Below are 18,382 nucleotides of genomic sequence, written 5' to 3'. Positions count from 1 at the left end.
AGTGTGGCATACATTTGTACTTAAATAAAAAAGCTTCATGTGATTTTATTTTTTCTTCTCTTATCGTTTCCTGGTTTACATGCAAAATGCTGCGTGGTGGAAAACTGTTTTCTTCAGCAGCGAAACGGAAACGTCTCAAAAGTTGACGGAAGGATCAAAATGTGGGACGGTCCTGGAAGAAAACCTGTCAGAGGACTGCAGAGGACTTGAACCTGACGTGGAGGTTCACTTTAATGCAAAACAGCAACCTAGAACATGCAACCAGAGCAACAATCGAATGATTAAGACCAAACTGCAGTTATACGCTGCAGCGGCCTTTAAATCCAGCTGACGACATATGGCCAAACCTGAAAGCTGATGTTCAAACGTGCTCCAACACACCTCCCACAAAATCCCAATAAAACCTATGGTAGATTGTGGCTGCAAGATAAGAAAAATAAAGAAAATAAAAAAAGATTTAAGGAGCAAAAGGCTGGCACAGAAGAGCCCTGAACTGAGATCAAACAAAGCAAAAGCTCCAAGGTTCCTTTAAAGCTTCGTGAAGGGCGATGAAAGGAGAAACGGGTTCCACAGCGGTAGCAGCGAAACTGCTAGAATGGTTTGGGAAGTGGCATTAAGTGAAAAGACGTTTTGCTCGTTATGATCACCAAGCCTCTTAGTGAATTATACATACGTGTCAATGTTTGCCTTGTAGATGTCAGCCGTGCAGAAGAAACAGAACATTTCATTGTGCCAACAGTAAGAGTGTTCACCTCTCTCACCACCTCAGGGGAAATTTTACTGTCTCCATCTAGTGGTGGACAGTGGAGGTGCATGGCTTTTAACAATTTCACTATGCTGGTGGTTATATTGTGAAACTCCAAAAGCTCCACACTGTGGAGAGCAACAGTGTCGTAATTAGTGATAGTAATCTGCCTCCAGAAACACACGTAAACACTCGGGTTTCTACAACGACAACAACAAGAAGAACGTAAGAAAGAAAGAAACACACGTCGCTGTCCCCATGGCAACTGTAGCAATATTGTATCTCCCTCACGCTTACTATCTCTCACACGCACGCTCCCTCTGATTTCATCTTTCACTCAGTCTTTGAGCGCACAAAAGCAAAAAAAAAAAGAAAAAAAGAAAAGAAGACAACAAATCACAAACGCGGGTCACAGCGGAGATTTCCTGTTCGCACTTCACTCATTCAGTTATTGTGCGTTCAGGAAGACAGACGCGATGAAGAGATAGGATAGAAGGCGTCAGGGTGTGAGGAGTTTGGGGCTTACGGCTTTTCTGGAACGAGGCCCAGAGCTTATCGGAGGCTAAAGCCTCCGTCGTCACTTTGGAGAGCCCTTCTCCTGCCAGAGAGCCGTCTTCTGCCTCACAGCAGCGTGCCTCGCGGCTCCCTCCTTTTTCTCCTCCCATTGGCTGAAGCGACAAAAGAACATCTCCTGCGAGTGACATCATTACTCTCTTGCCTCTCGCCGACAGGCACATGTCAGGACCACATGGCAAACATCCACCGGAGTGGAGCCTGGTAATTTGCTCTCAAGTTGAAACGGAGCTATATTTGTTGTTGTTGTTGTTGTTGTTGTGTGTGTAGCTCAGCTATTCATCAAATTAGTCGTGCAGCTGAGGCCACATTGAGTACGGAGGCCACACGCTGCCGACAATATGCATGAGAAGACAGGAACGTTCTGGACGACGTTGGCCAGCAAAGTCAGTGTCAGTACCGTGTAAAACGTTTGACACCATTTTGCAACACATCTTGAGAACGTCAGTGTAGTTTATTGAGGCAAATCAACGCAGAGAAAAGCAAATGTTTGTGGGTTTTAACTTTTTTTATTATTATTATTTGGTTAAAAATCTGAAAGGTTTGGTGTGTATCTGGAGTCACTGAGGGAAACACTTTGGAAACAACTTTTTAACGGAGTGACCGCTGCAGATTTGGTGCATCTTCACCATGATTTGCTCACCTGAGGACTGTTTTTCACAAAGCATCTCATTCTGAGTCAGCTACACACAGAGCTAGCCCCAACCCTCTTCCTCCAATTTAACTATCCTGCCTTGAACCATTTTGCAAAAAAAAAAAAAAAACATCCTTCACTTTCACCTTGTAATTATGCAGCACTCTGTGTCGGTCTTTCACATAAAATCCAAATAAAATCGAGTAAACGTCCTTGTTGCAACATGAGAAAATTTCAGAACTAATGAATACTCGTTCATGGGACTATAAATTTCCATTCGCCACAGCAGGCAAATCAATGTCAAAGTGCATTACTCTCATTGCTTAGCAAACGGCCATAGTCGCAGCACTAAGTTTCAGTTGTTGACATGAAGCCAAAAGGCTTTTAGACTCAAGAGATTACGGCCATCAGTGACAGAAAAGGGTAAACGTAACATAAAGCTCTCCCTCAGTGGCTGAAGAAGAAAAAACAAAACAAAACGTAAAACCAGCAGCAAGACCCCAATGGCTGCTGGATTATGTCATTCTCCGAGCGTTTGCAGTTTCAGACATTTTTCAGCTCAGATGACGGGTAATCTAATAACGAGGCGATGCGAAGCACATTAAACTGTGTGAATCCACGTGTGTGTTGTTTATGATGCCGTTGCCATGGGGACTTATTGGATAATCGCAGGAAAAATGTACCTCCTTGAGTTTTGACCCTGCAATCGCTCACGTTTATGAAGAGCAGAGCGGCGCTGTGTGGTGGAGAGGGGAGTGGGGATAATATTGAGTATTAAAGCAGAAGTGGGAGTTTGACCAGAAGGGAAACTATGAAATGAATGTGAAGGTGAGACAGGAGGTAGTGTGACCTTTTCAGCCATCAGTGTGTGTGTGTGTGTGAACCACGTGACCGCTGAGCAGCCAGCGCCGGGTCCTGACTTCTCCGTCTATCTTCGGTAATTGCGTTACTCTTCGAGCGTTTCACAGTCCCATGACTGCTCAACGGAGAAACGGACCACCGTCAGCATGAAAAAAACACACACACACACACAAATAAAAAACAATCCATTGTTCTGTTTTCAGTCTTGGTTTGGTGAAAGAAAGAGAAACTTTCTGGAAGAACAGTTCAATTTTGCCACGTTTATGTGATTCACACCGGGCCATAAAAAGTTGTACAGATTCTACTACTTGGCTGCTTTTTTTGTTTTGTTTTTCTTTCGGTGGGTACATCTTTCATTTATGATACGCTTGAGTACAATGTGACAACTGCTGGGCTGTAAAACTTGTGTAGGATAACAGGAAAGATGTGTTTGCACTCACAGGATGCTGTTGTAGTCTGACAGTTGGACGATGGGGTGAGGAGGAGTCTGCTGCTGGGAGAATCAGGGGCTATAAAAGGCTTTTCCTTTGGCCACAGCCAAACTTCCTGCACCACAGCAGATCCTGCAGCCTGCTCCCGTCTGGACCTGAGCACCAAACCCAAACGAAGGTAACCGTCGCTCTTATCTGGTTCTGTTGCAGATTTCCTGCAAGTCTGGAAGATAACTTTAAATGTGCTGTATTTAAATTCTCCAGCAAAACGGACATTTTTTATTTATTTATTTTTTATCAATGTAGAGAAGTGTTGTTTTTTTTAAGATAATTACAGTGAGAGCCAAAATGAAACACAGAGTAAAGATTGCTAAAACAAAGCATATGAATGGCAAAAAAAATAAAACTTAAGAGACAAACTTAACAAATATAGCACAGTTGACACCACATATTTATATGCAATGTATAAAAAGACACATAACAATGCCTCTTTTTTTCCCCCCTCCTACAGACAAAGTTCTTCCTGTTTAAGTCAGGTAATATTACCAATTTCTATTTCATAAATAACAAAATATTGAGACGCAGATTTTTATTTATTTTTTTGTTATCTCAATAAAAAAAAAATTGACATTTATTTTTTCTTATACTTCACTGACTTCTTCATTATTTATTTTTTGTTTTTCTTTTTAGTTGTGAGCTAACAAAACCTAAAATAAATAAACTGAACCCAGTTTTATTCTTGACAGGCAGCATGGATGTAAGTAGTACATCAAACTCTCAGATCCCCACACTGGTAAGAATGACATGTTTTATTTATTTTGTTTGTTTGTTTTATTTTTTTCATATTTCCCTCTGTAAATAAATGCTTAATTGTTTACTTCTGTTTGCATCTCCAAGTAGGTTTCCTCCATCTTCTCCACTCTGTCTCTTCCGCGTATCTCCCTGCTGGCTCCTGACCCTCCTCTCTCTCCGTCTTCCCCCTCTCCTCCGTCTCAGCATGCCGACGCTCTGTGTGGCGGCTGCCCGCCCTCTGGTTCTGCTCCGCAGTCCGGCGGCCTCTGGCCCACTCTGCCGCCGTCCGGAGCCGGGTTCCCCGCGTGGCCCGGGCAGCCCACCCAGCCCGTCCCGTGCTGGACCGGCCAGCCAAACACCGCCTGCTGGCCCGCTCCCCAACCGGCTCCGGTTTCAGTTCCCGCTCCTATTTCAGTTTCCGCGCCGACTCAAGTTATAACGCCACCAGCACCGACCGCAACGTTGGTCCCAGCGCCAGTTCAGGTTCCGACTCCCGCAGTCCAGCAGCCCTGTCAGCCATGTTGGCCTGCCACGCAGTACCAGCCGTCCCAGCAGCCGGCTCCAATTCAAACCCAGGTGCCTGCTCCAGTTCCGGCCGCCGCCACCGTCCACCCGGGCTTACCCGGCTGGCCTGCTCACCCAGGCTGGCCTTATAACCCGGGACAGTCAGGATGGCCCGGACAGAATCCATCTATGATGCCGCCCCACTGGCTTCCCCCTACATCTGGACCTATGGTCAGTGAACACAAGGCATCCAGCAAACATCTGCACCGCCGTTGTATTGCTGTGCTATCATGATGCTTTCTTATGCTTCTCTCTCACTGTGCAGAGTGTGCCGTACAACTTAAACCTGGCTCGAGGAGTATATGACAAAATGATGATGACAATCCTGGGTTTTGTCAAACCCAATGCCAAAATGTGAGCCTTTATCTGATAATTAGTGCCTCGTGGACGTGTTCACAGCTCATTTTATCACGTTACGAACACGTTTCAATGGGTTTTGTTGGGATTTAATGTGTCGGACCAACACGGCCACCCAAACACAAGATGTACGTTCAACTTAAACCTGTATGGAAGACCACAGATGTAAATCCAATGGCTATTTCAGGCTGACCGCGTCTTCATTTGGCCCAGAGAAATATGCTGCAAATTGATCAATTTTTAAACGAAATCTCGTCACGTTAATCATTTTTTTCACTCACGTTTAACCTCATCTATATTTGCACTCTTTAAAATCCAAACTTGGCACCGTACATAGCAAAAGTAGCGTTAAAAAACAAAACAAAATAAAAACACGCATGCCTGCAACATGACGGTGCCACCACCGTGTCTCTCAGAGGATGGATGGTACGTTTGGCGGAAATCCGTTGGTCTCACATAACCAGAGCACCTTCCTCTGCACGTTTGTTTCGTCCCCTACATGAGTTACGGCAAACCGTAAGCTAGGGTTCTCATGGCTTTCTTTCAGAAATGTCTCTCAACACTACTAATTTATATAAATTTGAAGGCATTTATTCTACTGGATTTTATTTAGGGAACCGAACAGAATCGCATACACTTGTCATCTGCGCCTCTGGATTAGCACGTGTTGGTCTACCTCATTAAATCCCGAACGTAAAACACAAAAGGATGCGTGGCTGAGATGACATTAGACGACGTGCATGATTTTTTTTTGTGCGACAGCGTTCAAATGTAAATGTAGGGAATGAATGTGAGCGGCCTGGTTCCCCCCCCCCCCCCCTTTTAGGTTCACAGTCAACTTCCTGAGAGGCAACGACATTGCCTTTCACATCAACCCACGCTTTAACGAGGGGGGCAAGCAGGTGGTCGTCCGGAACCACAAACTGGGGGATCGCTGGGGCCCGGAGGAGAGGGACCTTAAGGGACCCTTCCCTTTCGCTCCTGGGAGTCCGTTTGAGGTGAGAAAATTAAAGTCAGGGGATTTAGGCGGCTATAGATTTTACTCCTCTAAAAGGGTTTGTTTGTGAAGCTATACCAAACTGAATGAGTTGCTGCTTACGTAAAACAAAATATAGCAATCTAACTCAACAATACACTTCTCATCTCTTAACTGCCAGTAGAATGTGCTGAGAGTTTATCGTCTAAAGTTGCAATAGGCTATCAATGCCGAACAGCCTGTAACTGACTCCAGGTTACGTTTTCATGGTCAACGTCAGGCTAACGTTTGGAAAAGGTGGAAAAGGTTGGAAGGTCGTTTGTGCAGCCGGATCCTAGATAAGAGCGCTGCTTTACTGCAGGGAGGCTCCTGGAGGTCAGTGGGGCTCTCATGTAACGCGAAACATAAATATTAATCACATGTAACAACCGGGAGCCGTCTGACCTGAAGACGCCGTGTCTGTGTGTGGCATTGGGAGACCACAGAGCAAACGGAAGCAGCGGCTCGGGTGTCTTTATGTGCTTTGCTTTCACCGAGTTTACAAAACAAAACAAAAAAATGCGCGGCTCTGTTTGCCTTGATTTCCTCCCCCAGATGAAGATCCTGTGCACTCCCGAGACGTTCAGGGTGGCGGTGAACAACATCCCGCTGTTCGAGTTCCGCCACCGCGTCCGAGAGCTGAACCAGATCGACCGGATCAACATCCTGAACGACGTCGTCCTCACCTACGTCAACGTGGAGACGCTTCCTTAGGCAACCCGCGGCAGATTTTTTAAATATTTATATATACTTTTCACTCAGAAATAAAGCACGGGTTGTCGGCTGACTTTAAGAAATGTGCTTAAATCTGAACAATTTTTTTTTTTTTTTTTTTTGCAGTTTTCTGAAACAACTGACTTGGATTGTTTTCAGGATGAGCTTTAACTTATCTGTTGGGACCAAAGAAATCTAATAGCATTGCCTGTGTTTACTTCTAGGGGTCAGCATGAACTAATGATGGTATTGCTTTTTAATGATTTACTATTATATGAATATTTAGGTCTTTTTCCAGGTTTCATGACGCAAGTAATACAAACTTAATCGTGTTTTTTGTTGTTTTTACAGATATCAATCCTGGACAAACACTAGCTAAAATAAAATCTAGCTAACCATAAAAAATGTAAATGAAAGTTGAAATGATGTCGTGGAATAATTTGATTTTGCAATATTTGTTGCAAAATCAAGAGGAAAGCATCAAAATGTGCACGTCCATGCAATGTTTACTTTGCAAAATATTTTATACATTTTTTTTCATTATCACTGATAATGATGATTATGTACATTTGTGTTACATATAGCTGCAATAAGTGCAAATCACCGCCTTTGTAATGGATTTAACCATTTATTGCATCTTTATTTTTCAGTTTGAAGAGTTTGTCCTAATTGTTTACATCGTTTTGTTTATTAAATAAAACGTCACTAACTAATTTGGTGAAGTGAACCTTCAATAAAAGTTTGAGCAGGAAATCGTTCAGTTTTCAGTTTATTTGAAGAGAACAAGCTCTTTCAGAAAAATACAAAATCTCAAGAGCATTAAAAATATCTAAACAAAAGTACGACCAGGACTCAGACGAATAAAAGATATTAAACACTAATGAGACTACACGTATATAAGTAATATTAAAGATCCTGTTGGCACAAAAATATATAAAATTGACACGAACTTCACTTGCTCTATTGTTGGTAAATGAGGCATTTCTGCCAAATGAGTCAGAAATCATTACAAATTTTTCATAAATCCATTCCCAGTCAATAAAACTGAAAAACAAACAAGCAGAAATATTTACAGTGACATCCTGATGAAACGTAATTTTCTTTCAGTTTTTCCCAATAAACTTTTTAAAATATGGCGTACTCTATGACGCTTAAATGTTTCATATTTCCCCTCGGTAAAAATAAAACCATCTGTCATTAAGTCAACACTTACAGTCTCAATTTATCACGTTGAGCACACACTAAAGACAAATTAGGGTTGGATAAAAAGCAAGGCACTTTTATGGAGGAAAACTAAAACTTAATACTATTTCAGTGATTAATATTCAGCCGTCGTTCTACCAGCTCCTCTGAACACGACGGCGTTCCCGCTGTTTGCATGAAGTGTTTAACTTTTTTTTTTTTTTTGTGTGTGTGTGTGCAAGTGTGCAAATAGAAAAAGGTGCTGTTCACGTTCTGTTGCTCCTGCATGCGTCGGCCTCGTCGCATCTCTGCGCGGCCACTGAAAACACAGACGCCGTCCGGTCAGGTCTTGGTGTCCAGCCTCCTCTCCACAGACCTCAGCAGCAGCTCGGCGTACTGCTCCAGCAGAGCCAGGGCCTTGTCTCCGTCGCAGTTCAACGCGGGGGCCGCCCGGGGCCCAGAGGAGCCGAGGGGCAGCGAGTCCAGCTCGGCCTTGACCCTGAACAGGGCCTCGGATAGGAGGCCCTTCATCTCCTGGTGGTCTGAGCGCTGCGGTTGGTTGCTTTTCAGTAACTGTGTCAGGAACACAATTTAAACCAGTCAGATGGAATATTCTTTACGTCTTCTGGTTTTGTTTTTTTGGGGGGGGTTTTTTAGATTATAGATAGAGCACTAAGAGCGTCTTCATCAGTTCAGACTAAAAAATATCTTAATTAAAAACTCAGTGTGGTAGAATACTTTAACTTCTTAAATCTCGCAGCAATGTGGCCAAAAAATGAAAGCGGCGTCTTTTAAGTGTGGAAAGGGTTTGTAAAAGGTCTAAGATTCAGAAAACAGAGAACCCTCATAGCACAAATTTATAAACAGTCAAAATTAGAAAAAAGACAATAATTAAAAAAAAATAAAAAATAGGCACAGGCAGAAATATGCAAATAAAAAAAGTTATTTTTAAAGTACATCTCTCCAAGTGTTTAAGTTGCAGGCAAGCTGCAAGTGAATTCTCTGGGGAAAGAGATTATAACTCTGACTGTAATATTTATAAATATATGGGAATCAGCAGAGATGTGATTCGAGACAATGTAATTAGGCAGCTTGAAAACCTTCAATGATTTTTTTGTTTTTTTTAAAGCAGACTCCCTGTAGTGTGTTCAATACAGGAAGTGAGCCCATCAGCTTCTTTCACTCAAAGATGCAAATAAAAATCAGGTAGAAAATATCAGATAAATTCAACTTTGTTCCTTTAAGAAAACCTCTGAGGTTTTCACTGGCGGTTTATTTTTTTCGTTCGTTTGGTTTCTTTTGCTCAGTCTCTCTGACCGTCTTTCTCTCTCCGAGCCCACTTACCGCAGTGTACAAAACGACGGCTTCCCTCAGACTCTGTCGAACATCGGCGACGGCTTGCCTGCACGTCTCTAAGGTGACGGAGCGATCTGCGGCGAGGAGGTGGAGAGAATGACTTTCAGGTTTATCACGGCGCGCTGCGAGTCAGAGCGAGCGCACACGCCGACACAGGACAGCGCCTGCACACACTCTGCCACTGAGCAAAGCAGAGAAAAACAGAGAGCCTGCGGGGCGTTAAGTGGCTGTGTGAACGGTGGACGGAGTGAGAACAATTGATTTTTCACCCAACGTCTTCAAGGAGGAAAAAATTAGCACTGATAGCGCAGCAGATAGTTAAATATTTCAGCAAGGTGGGTCACGTGTGGATACGAGAACGTAAGGTGGCAAGGACGCTCTCAATAAAAAAAGAAAAACGTGACCTGCTGAAAAATTCAAGATGGCAGACATTTTTCAAGATGGCCGCCATGATCGTCGAGGAAAATTTATTCTTCTAATTTTGCCAGTGTGTCACAGATGAATGTTTTTGTGGTGGCATAATTCATATTTGGGCCCATAAAAGTAATATTTACTGATAATCTTTTGATTTTTCAAAATGTCCGCAGCTGTTGACATGGAAAACACGTTTTCGCACTAAAATCGCTAATTAGATCAATGTGTTTGGTGTCACATCATACATATCTCGGGACCATAGAAACCACATACATTCCTTTTCCTGGTGGACATTTTTCAAAATGGACGCCAGGCTTGTGAAGGAGAATATATGTTTGCACCAAAATCGGCAGTAGTAATTAGCCACAACTAATCATGTTAGGTTCACTAACCACTAATTTGCTTAACAAGAATCTTAGGTCTGCTTTTGCTCGGCTGAGCAAAAGCAGACCTAAGATGCAAAAAATTATCGGGGAAAAAATGTAGCAGAAGCTAACGCTAACCACTAGAACCACTGTGGGCGACCTGTGCGAAACTCTAACAATCCTCTGTTTCAGTTTTGCCATCTGATTTTACTACATATTATTACTTTACAGTTGTATGGACAGGATGACCCAAGTCGAAAATGTAATGTGACATAAAGTGAATGTCGTGAATATGGGGAAACATTTTATGGCAGTAATTGGTTCGAAAGGCTCAAAGATGGTGGTCATCCTGAAATTCAAGCTGCTAATGAAAATATAAAAAACATGAGGAGAGAACATGCACATTTAAATGCTCGTATCCAGACTTAAAATATTTTTACAGTAACATGCAGCTCTGTTTGTGGCACTTAGAGATCTGAAACTGAACACAAACGTGTTTCTCTTGCTTAAATGTTTCACCTAAACAAAGAGGAGGCGTGAAATGTCTCCTGCATGCAGATTCTGAAATAAACGAGGTCCGTGTTCAATCATCAGAGCCATCAGTGAGAAATAAAGGACAAAACAGAGGGCACAAACAGACTGCAGTGACGATGAAAATCTGAAATCTGAGAGAGCAAACCTGGCTGTGGGCTCGATGTGCGGTCCTCTCCCGACACCAGAGGGCGCCCTTTAGCCACCTGACCTCCCTCAACACTGGGAACAAATGTTAAAAATGGATGATACTTGCGTAGAAATTAGCATACCGAAAAACAAAAAGGGAGCTTTTCTCACATGGTGTCACTTTACAGCCACACACCTCTTTTTGTGGGGATTTTATGTGACAGGTTTCAAAAATTTTTATTATTCATAATATAAAATACAGTGGGGTCGATGAACACATAGACCCCACTGTAAGGCATGGTGGTGGCACCATCATGGGTGGAAGGATGGGGGGGTTTTTTCTCGCAGGGAATTGATGGGAAGATCGAAACAAGGCGGTCTTGTTCAAACCAAAAACTACTCAACACTTCTTGGATTTCTGAAACCATGAATATTTTTTTTCTTGAATGTCACAATTATGAACTAGCCTCCTTTGTGTTTGCCTCACACGAAATCCAAGTAAAAAAATGTGGAAGTTTGCAGTTGTAATGTGACAAAACGTGTAAAAGCGAAAGAGGCGTAAATACGCATACTTCTTTAAAATCCAGTTTAAAGTTACCTCTGAGGAAACGCATCTCTGTTCTGCCTCACTGGCAGTGAACTTGGTAACGAAGGATCCAAACACAAGGAGAGTTGTCTGCATCGCCCTGAAACCAGGAGAGATACAGACATATTATGAGACATTCAGCTCCTCCTGTGTGTGTGTGTAGTTTCCACTGTCTGTGCCTCTCTTCTTGTCTAACCTTGTGTTTTATCTGGAACATCACAGCGAACATCTACGGTTGAAGCGGAAGCCCTGAGCCCGGACGCGGAGCAGCGCGGGGTCAGCCTGGCGTCCAGGCACAGGCTGCGCCGCGGGCTCAGAGGCTGCTTCGGGAGCGGGATGCGCGAGGCCGCGGCGTTCTGGGTCAGACGCCCGGTTGCACGGTGACCCACAGAGGAGCTTTTGGAGAACGCGCTGGATGACGTGGACGACTCGGACGAGGCCGAGGACGGGAAACAGAGGCTTGGCTCCGCCTCCGGCTCGTCGGGTGACCTCCTGCTTTCGGGGAAGCCCGGGGAGCCAGGCGGCGACTGGCAAGGCTGGACACCGTCTCTCGGAGAGGTGGAGCGACTGCGTTTGGCGTTGGAGCTGGCTGTGGGGTTCATGTAAGAGAGGCGGGGCTTTAGCTTGGGACTCTCCCACGGCGGGGGGGACGGCGGGGGGGACGGCGGGGTGTGCGGTGACCCGGAGGACGGGGACGAGAAGTAAAAGGAAGGCTTGGAGATGGAGGCAGTCAAAAGCAGCTGCTGAGGTCTCTTCTGCTGCTCCCTTTGGACACTAGGGGGCACTGGGGAGTGAGACGCTAGAAAAGGAGGAACGGAAAGACAAAATTAATTCTTCTAAGAAAGAAAAATTATTTTACATGCTGGTGGAGATGATTTAAAATTTGTATGTTGATTCATTTAGTTAATTTATGTATTTTTTTTCCAATATAGACTAATGCGTCAAACGTAAGACAACTTCTGCCCACCTCCTTTTCAAACAGAGTTACCAAAGCATTAATACGATGACATCTGAACAAATTCAGTTTAAAGATGAAGAAATCCATACCAAAAAAAATGCAACCTGGAGGAAACAGTAAGTCTCAATGCAAAGCTACAGCCAGAAATTTAAGGAATGGGATCAAATAAGAAAAACATACAGTCTGAAGATAAGTTCTGTGCAGAACGGGACTTCTGGAAAGCAGTGGGTCTGTCCAGCATGGAGGAGGTCGTCGATGCCGGGCTGGACTTCCTCCACTCAGGGGACCAGAACGTCTCCTTCTTCAGCGGCCGGACCTCAGGAGGAGAACTTCTCTCCCGAGGCCTGCAGAGGTGAGAAACGGCAGCTCTGAGTAAAACGTCTCAAAAATAAGCATGTTTAAAAACTCCACATTTGATTCTATAGTTTTAAGTGACTGGGAGAAAAATGTACATCTCTCCGTCACAGTTTGAAGGATTTCTATGAGGACCAAAGAGTCTGGGTTTTCTCGTTACCTCTCGGTTCTGACAGCCGTCCTGTCCTCCGCCTTTCTCCTCTCGTCCATCATGGGCCGAACCTTCGACACCGGAGGCTTGGCGGATTTCTGTCCTTTTTCCGACTCAATCATTCTGGCCAGTGGAGCTACTGGTCTACACAGAGGGCAAACATTTACCTTGAACAGCTGCCGTGCTTTTATTCATGGCAGCTGATAATAGGCAGACAGTTTTAAGTCACCGCCAAATTAAAACGACTTCCTGCATTGTGACTGATTATGGGACAGCAGAAGGAGCTCCGTTACGAGTCGGTTCTGCTACGGACGATTTGATACGTTCCGATATTTGTCATGTGTTTGTATTGCAGCAAATTTGTATTTGTATTACAAACTGCAGTTTGTATTTCATTTGTTTTTGCCTTCTACACAAAGTAGTGCAATACTGTAAAATGGAAGTGAAATTTTAATGTCTCATTTAACAAATAATAGAGAACATTAGGAATGAAACATGATAAAAACTCAGCAAATTGAAGCTTTAAATAGGGCTAGGGTTAACACTGCATATCACTCTGAACAAACGGATAATCCCCAGAATGAAGCACGGTGGTGGCAGCATCATGATGAGGGTAAATTCAATTCTGTCTGCATCGAATTTTTCCTTCCCACACTTTCTGGAATATTATTTATAAACAAGATATTTTAAAAATGGAAACGTATATCTGTATATATATATATATATATTTATTCCACTTCACAAACATTCACTTTTATGTGTAATCTGTCAGAAAAAATTGCAAAAAAAAAAAAAGAAAAGTTTGTTCTTTTACTATAATAAAACACAACTCTGCTTCTCTTATTCAACACTCTGATTTCCTTTTCTATATTAAACTATTAAACCAGTTTTTGGTTGTTTATTCTTCTGTTTCAGTTCGCTTCCATGTGAAGACAAACATCAAACCCACAGCCAGCTGGATCAGGAGGGTACGCAGATGGTTCGACAGAGCAGCCCGTCCACAGGGGATTAGAATTATAGTGGAGGGTCGGCGCCGGCCCGGGGTGGTCAGCCCTACCTGTTATTATGTCCTTTGGACAGGAAGCGTGAAGACATGCTCAGCCCCGGGACTCTGCTCTGCTCGGCTGCAGAAAGGAGTAAAAACAAAAAACAAACAGAGAGTGGAAGTGAGACCAGGAGAGGAATCAATAGCGTCTGTCTGAGCTCGACTGTGGGGTCATTGAAAGCAACACGGAGGCATTCTGAGGCACAAAAGCCCCGAGGCCGAGCCTGAACTGGGGTTTTCTGTTCGATATCCGGAGCTGTTTGAGGTGTGAAAACAAAAATGTCGCGGTTTATATCTAGATTGCTTTTCTCATGGGGTTTGGGGGGGGTAAAAAAAAAAAAAATCTTTGAATCCACTTATTTCTGATAAATGAGTGTTAAAGGGGAATCGGCCGAGCCGTGGCTAACTCTGCAGCATCTGTTCAGTCCCACCTGAGCTGCAGCTTTCGGCCAGCGCCTCGAAGTTCTGCCGCAGGAAGTCCTCCTCGCCGGGCTCTTGGGAGTCGTTCACCGTCCTCAGAGCTTCGTCCATGCTCGTTACCAACGCGGTCTTCCTCGCAGCCCGCTCTTCCTCCTCATCAGAGCTGCACCGACTCAGAGATTCCACATCTGCTGGAAAGGAAAGCAAAAGCAGAGTTATAAACGGGTTAATTTCAATGGTTTACCTCCATCAACTCTTCCTGTAAGAGCAAAAGACAATCAACCCCACAGCATGACGCTGCCATCACCAGGTTCCACTGGGAGATGTGGATTGTATTTATTGAAAAGAGTTTTTGCACGTAGGCCCAAAAGAAAGTACAATTCTTATTTATCTGGCACCTTTCAAGATACAAATCACGAGAGTGCGTCGACAAACAAAACAACAAACAAGACAAAGCAAATCCAAGCAAAAATAAACGTCGCCCCGACCCGACTGGAACCACCTGTTCCGGATTTTTACGGCGCTCCCCGCACAACTTTTGGCAAACCGCGAACGTGATTTACGGCTGTCCTCTCGCCACTTTTCCTCTAGAGTTACGGCGTCCTTCCACCTCCTATTAACACTCACCGATCACATCGGACCCTCGGTAAAACACGCTGAATAACCGTCGCTGCTCGCAACAAGTGTGTTCACCTCCCTGCTGACGTCTGTGCACAACGCTACTGTTGAACAGTTTGTCTTTTATTGTCACTAATTGGAAATAGTTGGTCTTTTAATGGCTCAGATAGGCACACTAAAAGTTTTTAACTAACTTTTTTAGCTAAAAATTGGAATGTTTTGTTCATTTTAAACATTTTCTTCATTTTTTAATTAACCAACTCAGTTGCACATTCATTTAGACTGGAGTCTAATATTTTCTTTACAACTACGTAGTAAATTTATGCTGAAATTTTGCCCTTAATGGACAGTATTTTTACTCTTATTTCTGTCTTTATATGTAGTGTCAGTCTATTTGCCGTGATTGCCTGTCACGTAGCTGCAGTTTGCACAGAAACTTTCCCGTTGTGGGACAAGACAGGACATTCCTACTCCGTTCTGAAGTTTGTGTTTGGAAACCGCAGAACCTCCTCGGCAGTTCCTCACCGTCTGGGATGCGATCGGGGCTGGATCCCCTGCTGTCGTAGCCGAGCGAGCAGGCGCTGTCTGGGCTGCGGCTGTCCTGGCTCTCTGCGCAGGTCCTCTGCCTCGGCGGGCTGCGGGGCCGCTCCGTCACCACGTAATCGTCGCTGCGGGGCGAGAGAAACGGTCAAACTCCAAAAAAAGATTTCTTAGAAAGAAAGAAAAGAAAACGCCGCTCCCTTGGGTGAGACAGTGTGGAGGAGTTGATGAGTTACCCATCCGCTGGACTCGTGTCGTCTTCGTTCTCCTCGGGGAAGAACACCAGTCCATTCGTCTCCGCGGCACAATCGGACGTTGCCGAGGGCAACCAAGCCAGATGCCTCCTGGATCTCTCTTCTACTTGCTGCTCCTGGAAATGAAAGTTGCCCTTTAAACATTTTTTATTTTTTTTTAAATGCATCCAAATCCCTACCAAAACAGAAAAAAGAAAAACCCAATCTACAAACCTCGGGGTCATGGAGGCCGGAGATGCTCTGTGTGGGGCCGTTGAGGTTCTTCTTTGGACCAAAGGTCTCGAGTTGCCTCAGGTCCAGCATGGATTTCACCATCAGCTCCAGCGAACCGATACGATGGGACCAACGTCTCCGCGGACGCTTGGTGGGGTCAGGAAGGACCTGGCTGACTGCTCCCTGCTGGAGAGGAACCAGGAGACAAACAAGGCTTCATACCAGCTGTTTCACACACTGTCATGCTGTCAAAACACACTTTAAAGTCTGTGCATATCCGCACTGCTCAGACAGAAGAATCCTGTAAGTGTTGTGTAAATCCTGGCAGAGTGTTAGGGGTCATGGTAAGAAGATTAAAAAGATTAAATTACGGGAATAAAAGTCATAATATTGTAACTTTAGTCTCGTAATGTTATTTTACTTTTTTTTAAAAGATAGTTTTGAAAGTAATTATTGTTCATGATTTTGTCTTTTAAATACATTCATTCTGTTTTGTTACAGTTTGCCGAAACTAGGAAGCTCTTTGGTCTACATGAATTGTTTTTGATGCATATTAATACATCTGACTATTGACATTCCGAAGTCAGTGGATTTTATGTAGAGTTTTCAGAGAGAAGAAATTTGAATAGAATCGTATGCAACACTTTCCATGATTTTACGTGCAATAAAAACGTTGAAAACAACTGTGCTCCACTTTGTGTGACAGAAAATCCAGATGAAATGCACCAAAGTCTCTGGGTGTGAGAGCTGATTAAAGGCGGAAACGTTTCAATGGTATGAATGCATTCTATTTTTTTAAATGTTTGTGCAAATTAATAGCTAAGATACGAACAAAACGCAAAGGTTTTTGATTTTTTTAACTGCGTGGTTGTTAGCTTGTTTCAAGCATCTGGTTTTCTTACCTTTCTCTGCTGCCAGTCCTGTTCTTCATCTGAACCTAAAATTGGATTAAAAAAATTCATAATAATTATTAGTTTAAAAAAAAAAAAATTGTCTTGAAGACATTTTTACCACCACAGGTCAAAACAAGAGCTGTTCAGCTTCTCTCATGTCCTTTTATTAGCCAACGCGCTCATTAAAGCTGCTCTCCTCGCATTAAGACAACTAACTACCTGTGTCCTCCTCTCCGTGGCAGCTGATGGAGTCGCCGCTGCTTTTGCTGTCGTCCGCATCGTTAGTGTCTTCGTTCTCCTCCGCCTCGTTGTCTTGGTCGCTGTCAGACGACAGGCCAACCAGAGCCGGAGCGCTGTACGCCTCCCGCCTGTGGTAAAGCAGCAAAACGATAAAAAAAATTTAAAAATAAGATTCATATTGATGAGGCTCTGCGGAGGGTCGGCATGTAAAGCACAGAACTCATTATAAAGAGTCGCTGGCTCTGTTGTAGACATTAAAAATGAGCATGGGTGTGTGTGTGTGTGTGTGTGTGTGTGTGTGTGCACCTGATTCCAGAGGCCCCACAGCGAGGTGAGTCCTGGTGTTCTCCCAGCTGGTACCGCCTCTCCTTCATGGCCATTGTAAGTTCTGGAGCAAGGCGCCAGACAAAGACACAGCTGGGGGAAGAAGAAAAAAAAAAAAAAGCATACAAGCATTAAATATTTAGGTTCTCATCTCATTATAGCAACCGAGGAAACCGTCTTCAAACACATTCCCGGAGTCATTTCCTCTCGCGCGAGGAGCTGGAAATTGATTCCGCGCGACTGCTGGATGTTATTTTTTAATCATTCGTTACGGTAGATGATCCAAAGGCAAACCTCTCGTTAAGTCTTGTACATCAGATTGCCACGTGACAGGTTGTTGCAATTTGTATTTAAATAATTTATTTTATAAGTACAAGAAGCGACTGAAGGCGAGTTGTACGGAGCCCTCCAAGGGACATGGGGATTTTTTTTTTTCTTTTGCGTTCCCTCGCAATAATCTACTGATCATGCGGCATAATTGAATACTGTAAGCCTTTCTTATGGTGGCCGCTGAACTTTCTGCTTTAATATAAGGCAATGTAAGGTTTTTCCATGAATGTTAATATCTCGTTGTGAAATATCTGAAGTTTTATATATTTTCTTTAGTATAGAAAGGCACCACAAACTTGTGACATAAACAGAAACTATTCGTAAGTAGGAAAGAAATAAAAATACATTATCGCAGGGTAATAAGTCATCTGACAGTTTTGATTGTGTCTCTGTTGTGCTGGTTGTCTGAACGGTTTAAACGCTTTCAGTGCCGTTCCATCTTAGCCTTAACAGACATAAACATGCAGTAAAAAAAAATCAATTTTCAATCAGTGTTTTGCACCAAACACTTAATAAAAATAACAAAGAAGTTTTCACTGAATGAAATAAGTAATTATCAATATGACAGGAGCACTCACCTTTGACACCCGGGTGGTGGGTGTGTCTATGTGGGCGTGGCTGTCGCCAGGTATGAATTGAAGGTTACTGACCTGCTGGCTATGAGGAAGTGGGTGAGCGGGGCGGTCAGTCAGTCGTTGCAAAGTTTGGAGCACGATAATCAAAATGGAATAAATCGATAATTGTGACAGAACACAGAAGTGGTTTGGAGTTGATTGATACACGGACAGATGAG

The 18,382-nt window shown here is 43.6% G+C and overlaps 3 protein-coding genes across 11 annotated transcripts in view; 1 reads left to right on the top strand and 2 right to left on the bottom strand.

The window, feature by feature from the left end:
* pak5 (p21 protein (Cdc42/Rac)-activated kinase 5) overlaps positions 1-1,482 on the bottom strand; it is a 78,850-nt gene extending 77,368 nt beyond the window's left edge. For both annotated transcript variants that reach the window (XM_044106027.1, XM_044106028.1), the window contains exon 1: positions 1,272-1,482. In XM_044106027.1, the coding sequence (XP_043961962.1) occupies positions 1,272-1,482 (211 nt within the window). The remainder of the gene's footprint in view (positions 1-1,271) is intronic.
* On the top strand, positions 1,420-7,439 carry LOC122825005 (galectin-3-like). Of its 5 annotated transcripts, XM_044106035.1 has the most exons (9): positions 1,429-1,522; positions 3,269-3,422; positions 3,756-3,780; positions 3,991-4,037; positions 4,145-4,771; positions 4,866-4,954; positions 5,784-5,955; positions 6,214-6,308; positions 6,528-7,439. In XM_044106035.1, exons 1-9 carry the CDS (start codon positions 1,494-1,496, stop codon positions 6,529-6,531), a joined length of 1,242 nt encoding a protein of 413 aa, XP_043961970.1. In that variant the 5' UTR covers positions 1,429-1,493; the 3' UTR covers positions 6,532-7,439. The 5 variants fall into 5 exon arrangements, with proteins under 5 accessions (XP_043961973.1, XP_043961970.1, XP_043961971.1 ...); XM_044106038.1 differs by lacking the exon at positions 6,214-6,308 and having other exon boundaries at positions 1,420-1,522; positions 3,256-3,422; positions 6,528-7,433; XM_044106036.1 differs by lacking the exon at positions 6,214-6,308 and having other exon boundaries at positions 4,241-4,771.
* Positions 7,440-8,094: 655 nt separating this feature from the next.
* Positions 8,095-18,382, bottom strand: part of LOC122825000 (mitogen-activated protein kinase-binding protein 1-like) — a 32,365-nt gene continuing 22,077 nt past the window's right edge. For 2 of the 4 annotated variants that reach the window (XM_044106018.1, XM_044106021.1), the window contains 15 exons: positions 17,242-17,352; positions 16,915-17,063; positions 16,705-16,739; positions 15,803-15,988; positions 15,572-15,705; positions 15,321-15,463; positions 14,189-14,368; positions 13,770-13,836; positions 12,722-12,856; positions 12,388-12,551; positions 11,446-12,048; positions 11,262-11,349; positions 10,683-10,756; positions 9,213-9,298; positions 8,095-8,441 (listed from right to left, as the gene is read on the bottom strand). In XM_044106018.1, the coding sequence (XP_043961953.1) occupies positions 8,211-8,441; positions 9,213-9,298; positions 10,683-10,756; positions 11,262-11,349; positions 11,446-12,048; positions 12,388-12,551; positions 12,722-12,856; positions 13,770-13,836; positions 14,189-14,368; positions 15,321-15,463; positions 15,572-15,705; positions 15,803-15,988; positions 16,705-16,739; positions 16,915-17,063; positions 17,242-17,352 (2,386 nt within the window). In that variant the 3' untranslated portion in view covers positions 8,095-8,210. The remainder of the gene's footprint in view (positions 8,442-9,212; positions 9,299-10,682; positions 10,757-11,261; positions 11,350-11,445; positions 12,049-12,387; positions 12,552-12,721; positions 12,857-13,769; positions 13,837-14,188; positions 14,369-15,320; positions 15,464-15,571; positions 15,706-15,802; positions 15,989-16,704; positions 16,740-16,914; positions 17,064-17,241; positions 17,353-18,382) is intronic. The other 2 variants (XM_044106020.1, XM_044106019.1) reach the window with 2 other exon arrangements.

The sequence above is a fragment of the Gambusia affinis genome, linkage group LG22 (assembly GCF_019740435.1).
Source record: "Gambusia affinis linkage group LG22, SWU_Gaff_1.0, whole genome shotgun sequence".
In the NCBI taxonomy this organism is placed as follows: Eukaryota; Metazoa; Chordata; class Actinopteri; order Cyprinodontiformes; family Poeciliidae; genus Gambusia; species Gambusia affinis.
This window is presented reverse-complemented; position numbering and strand designations above follow the sequence as displayed.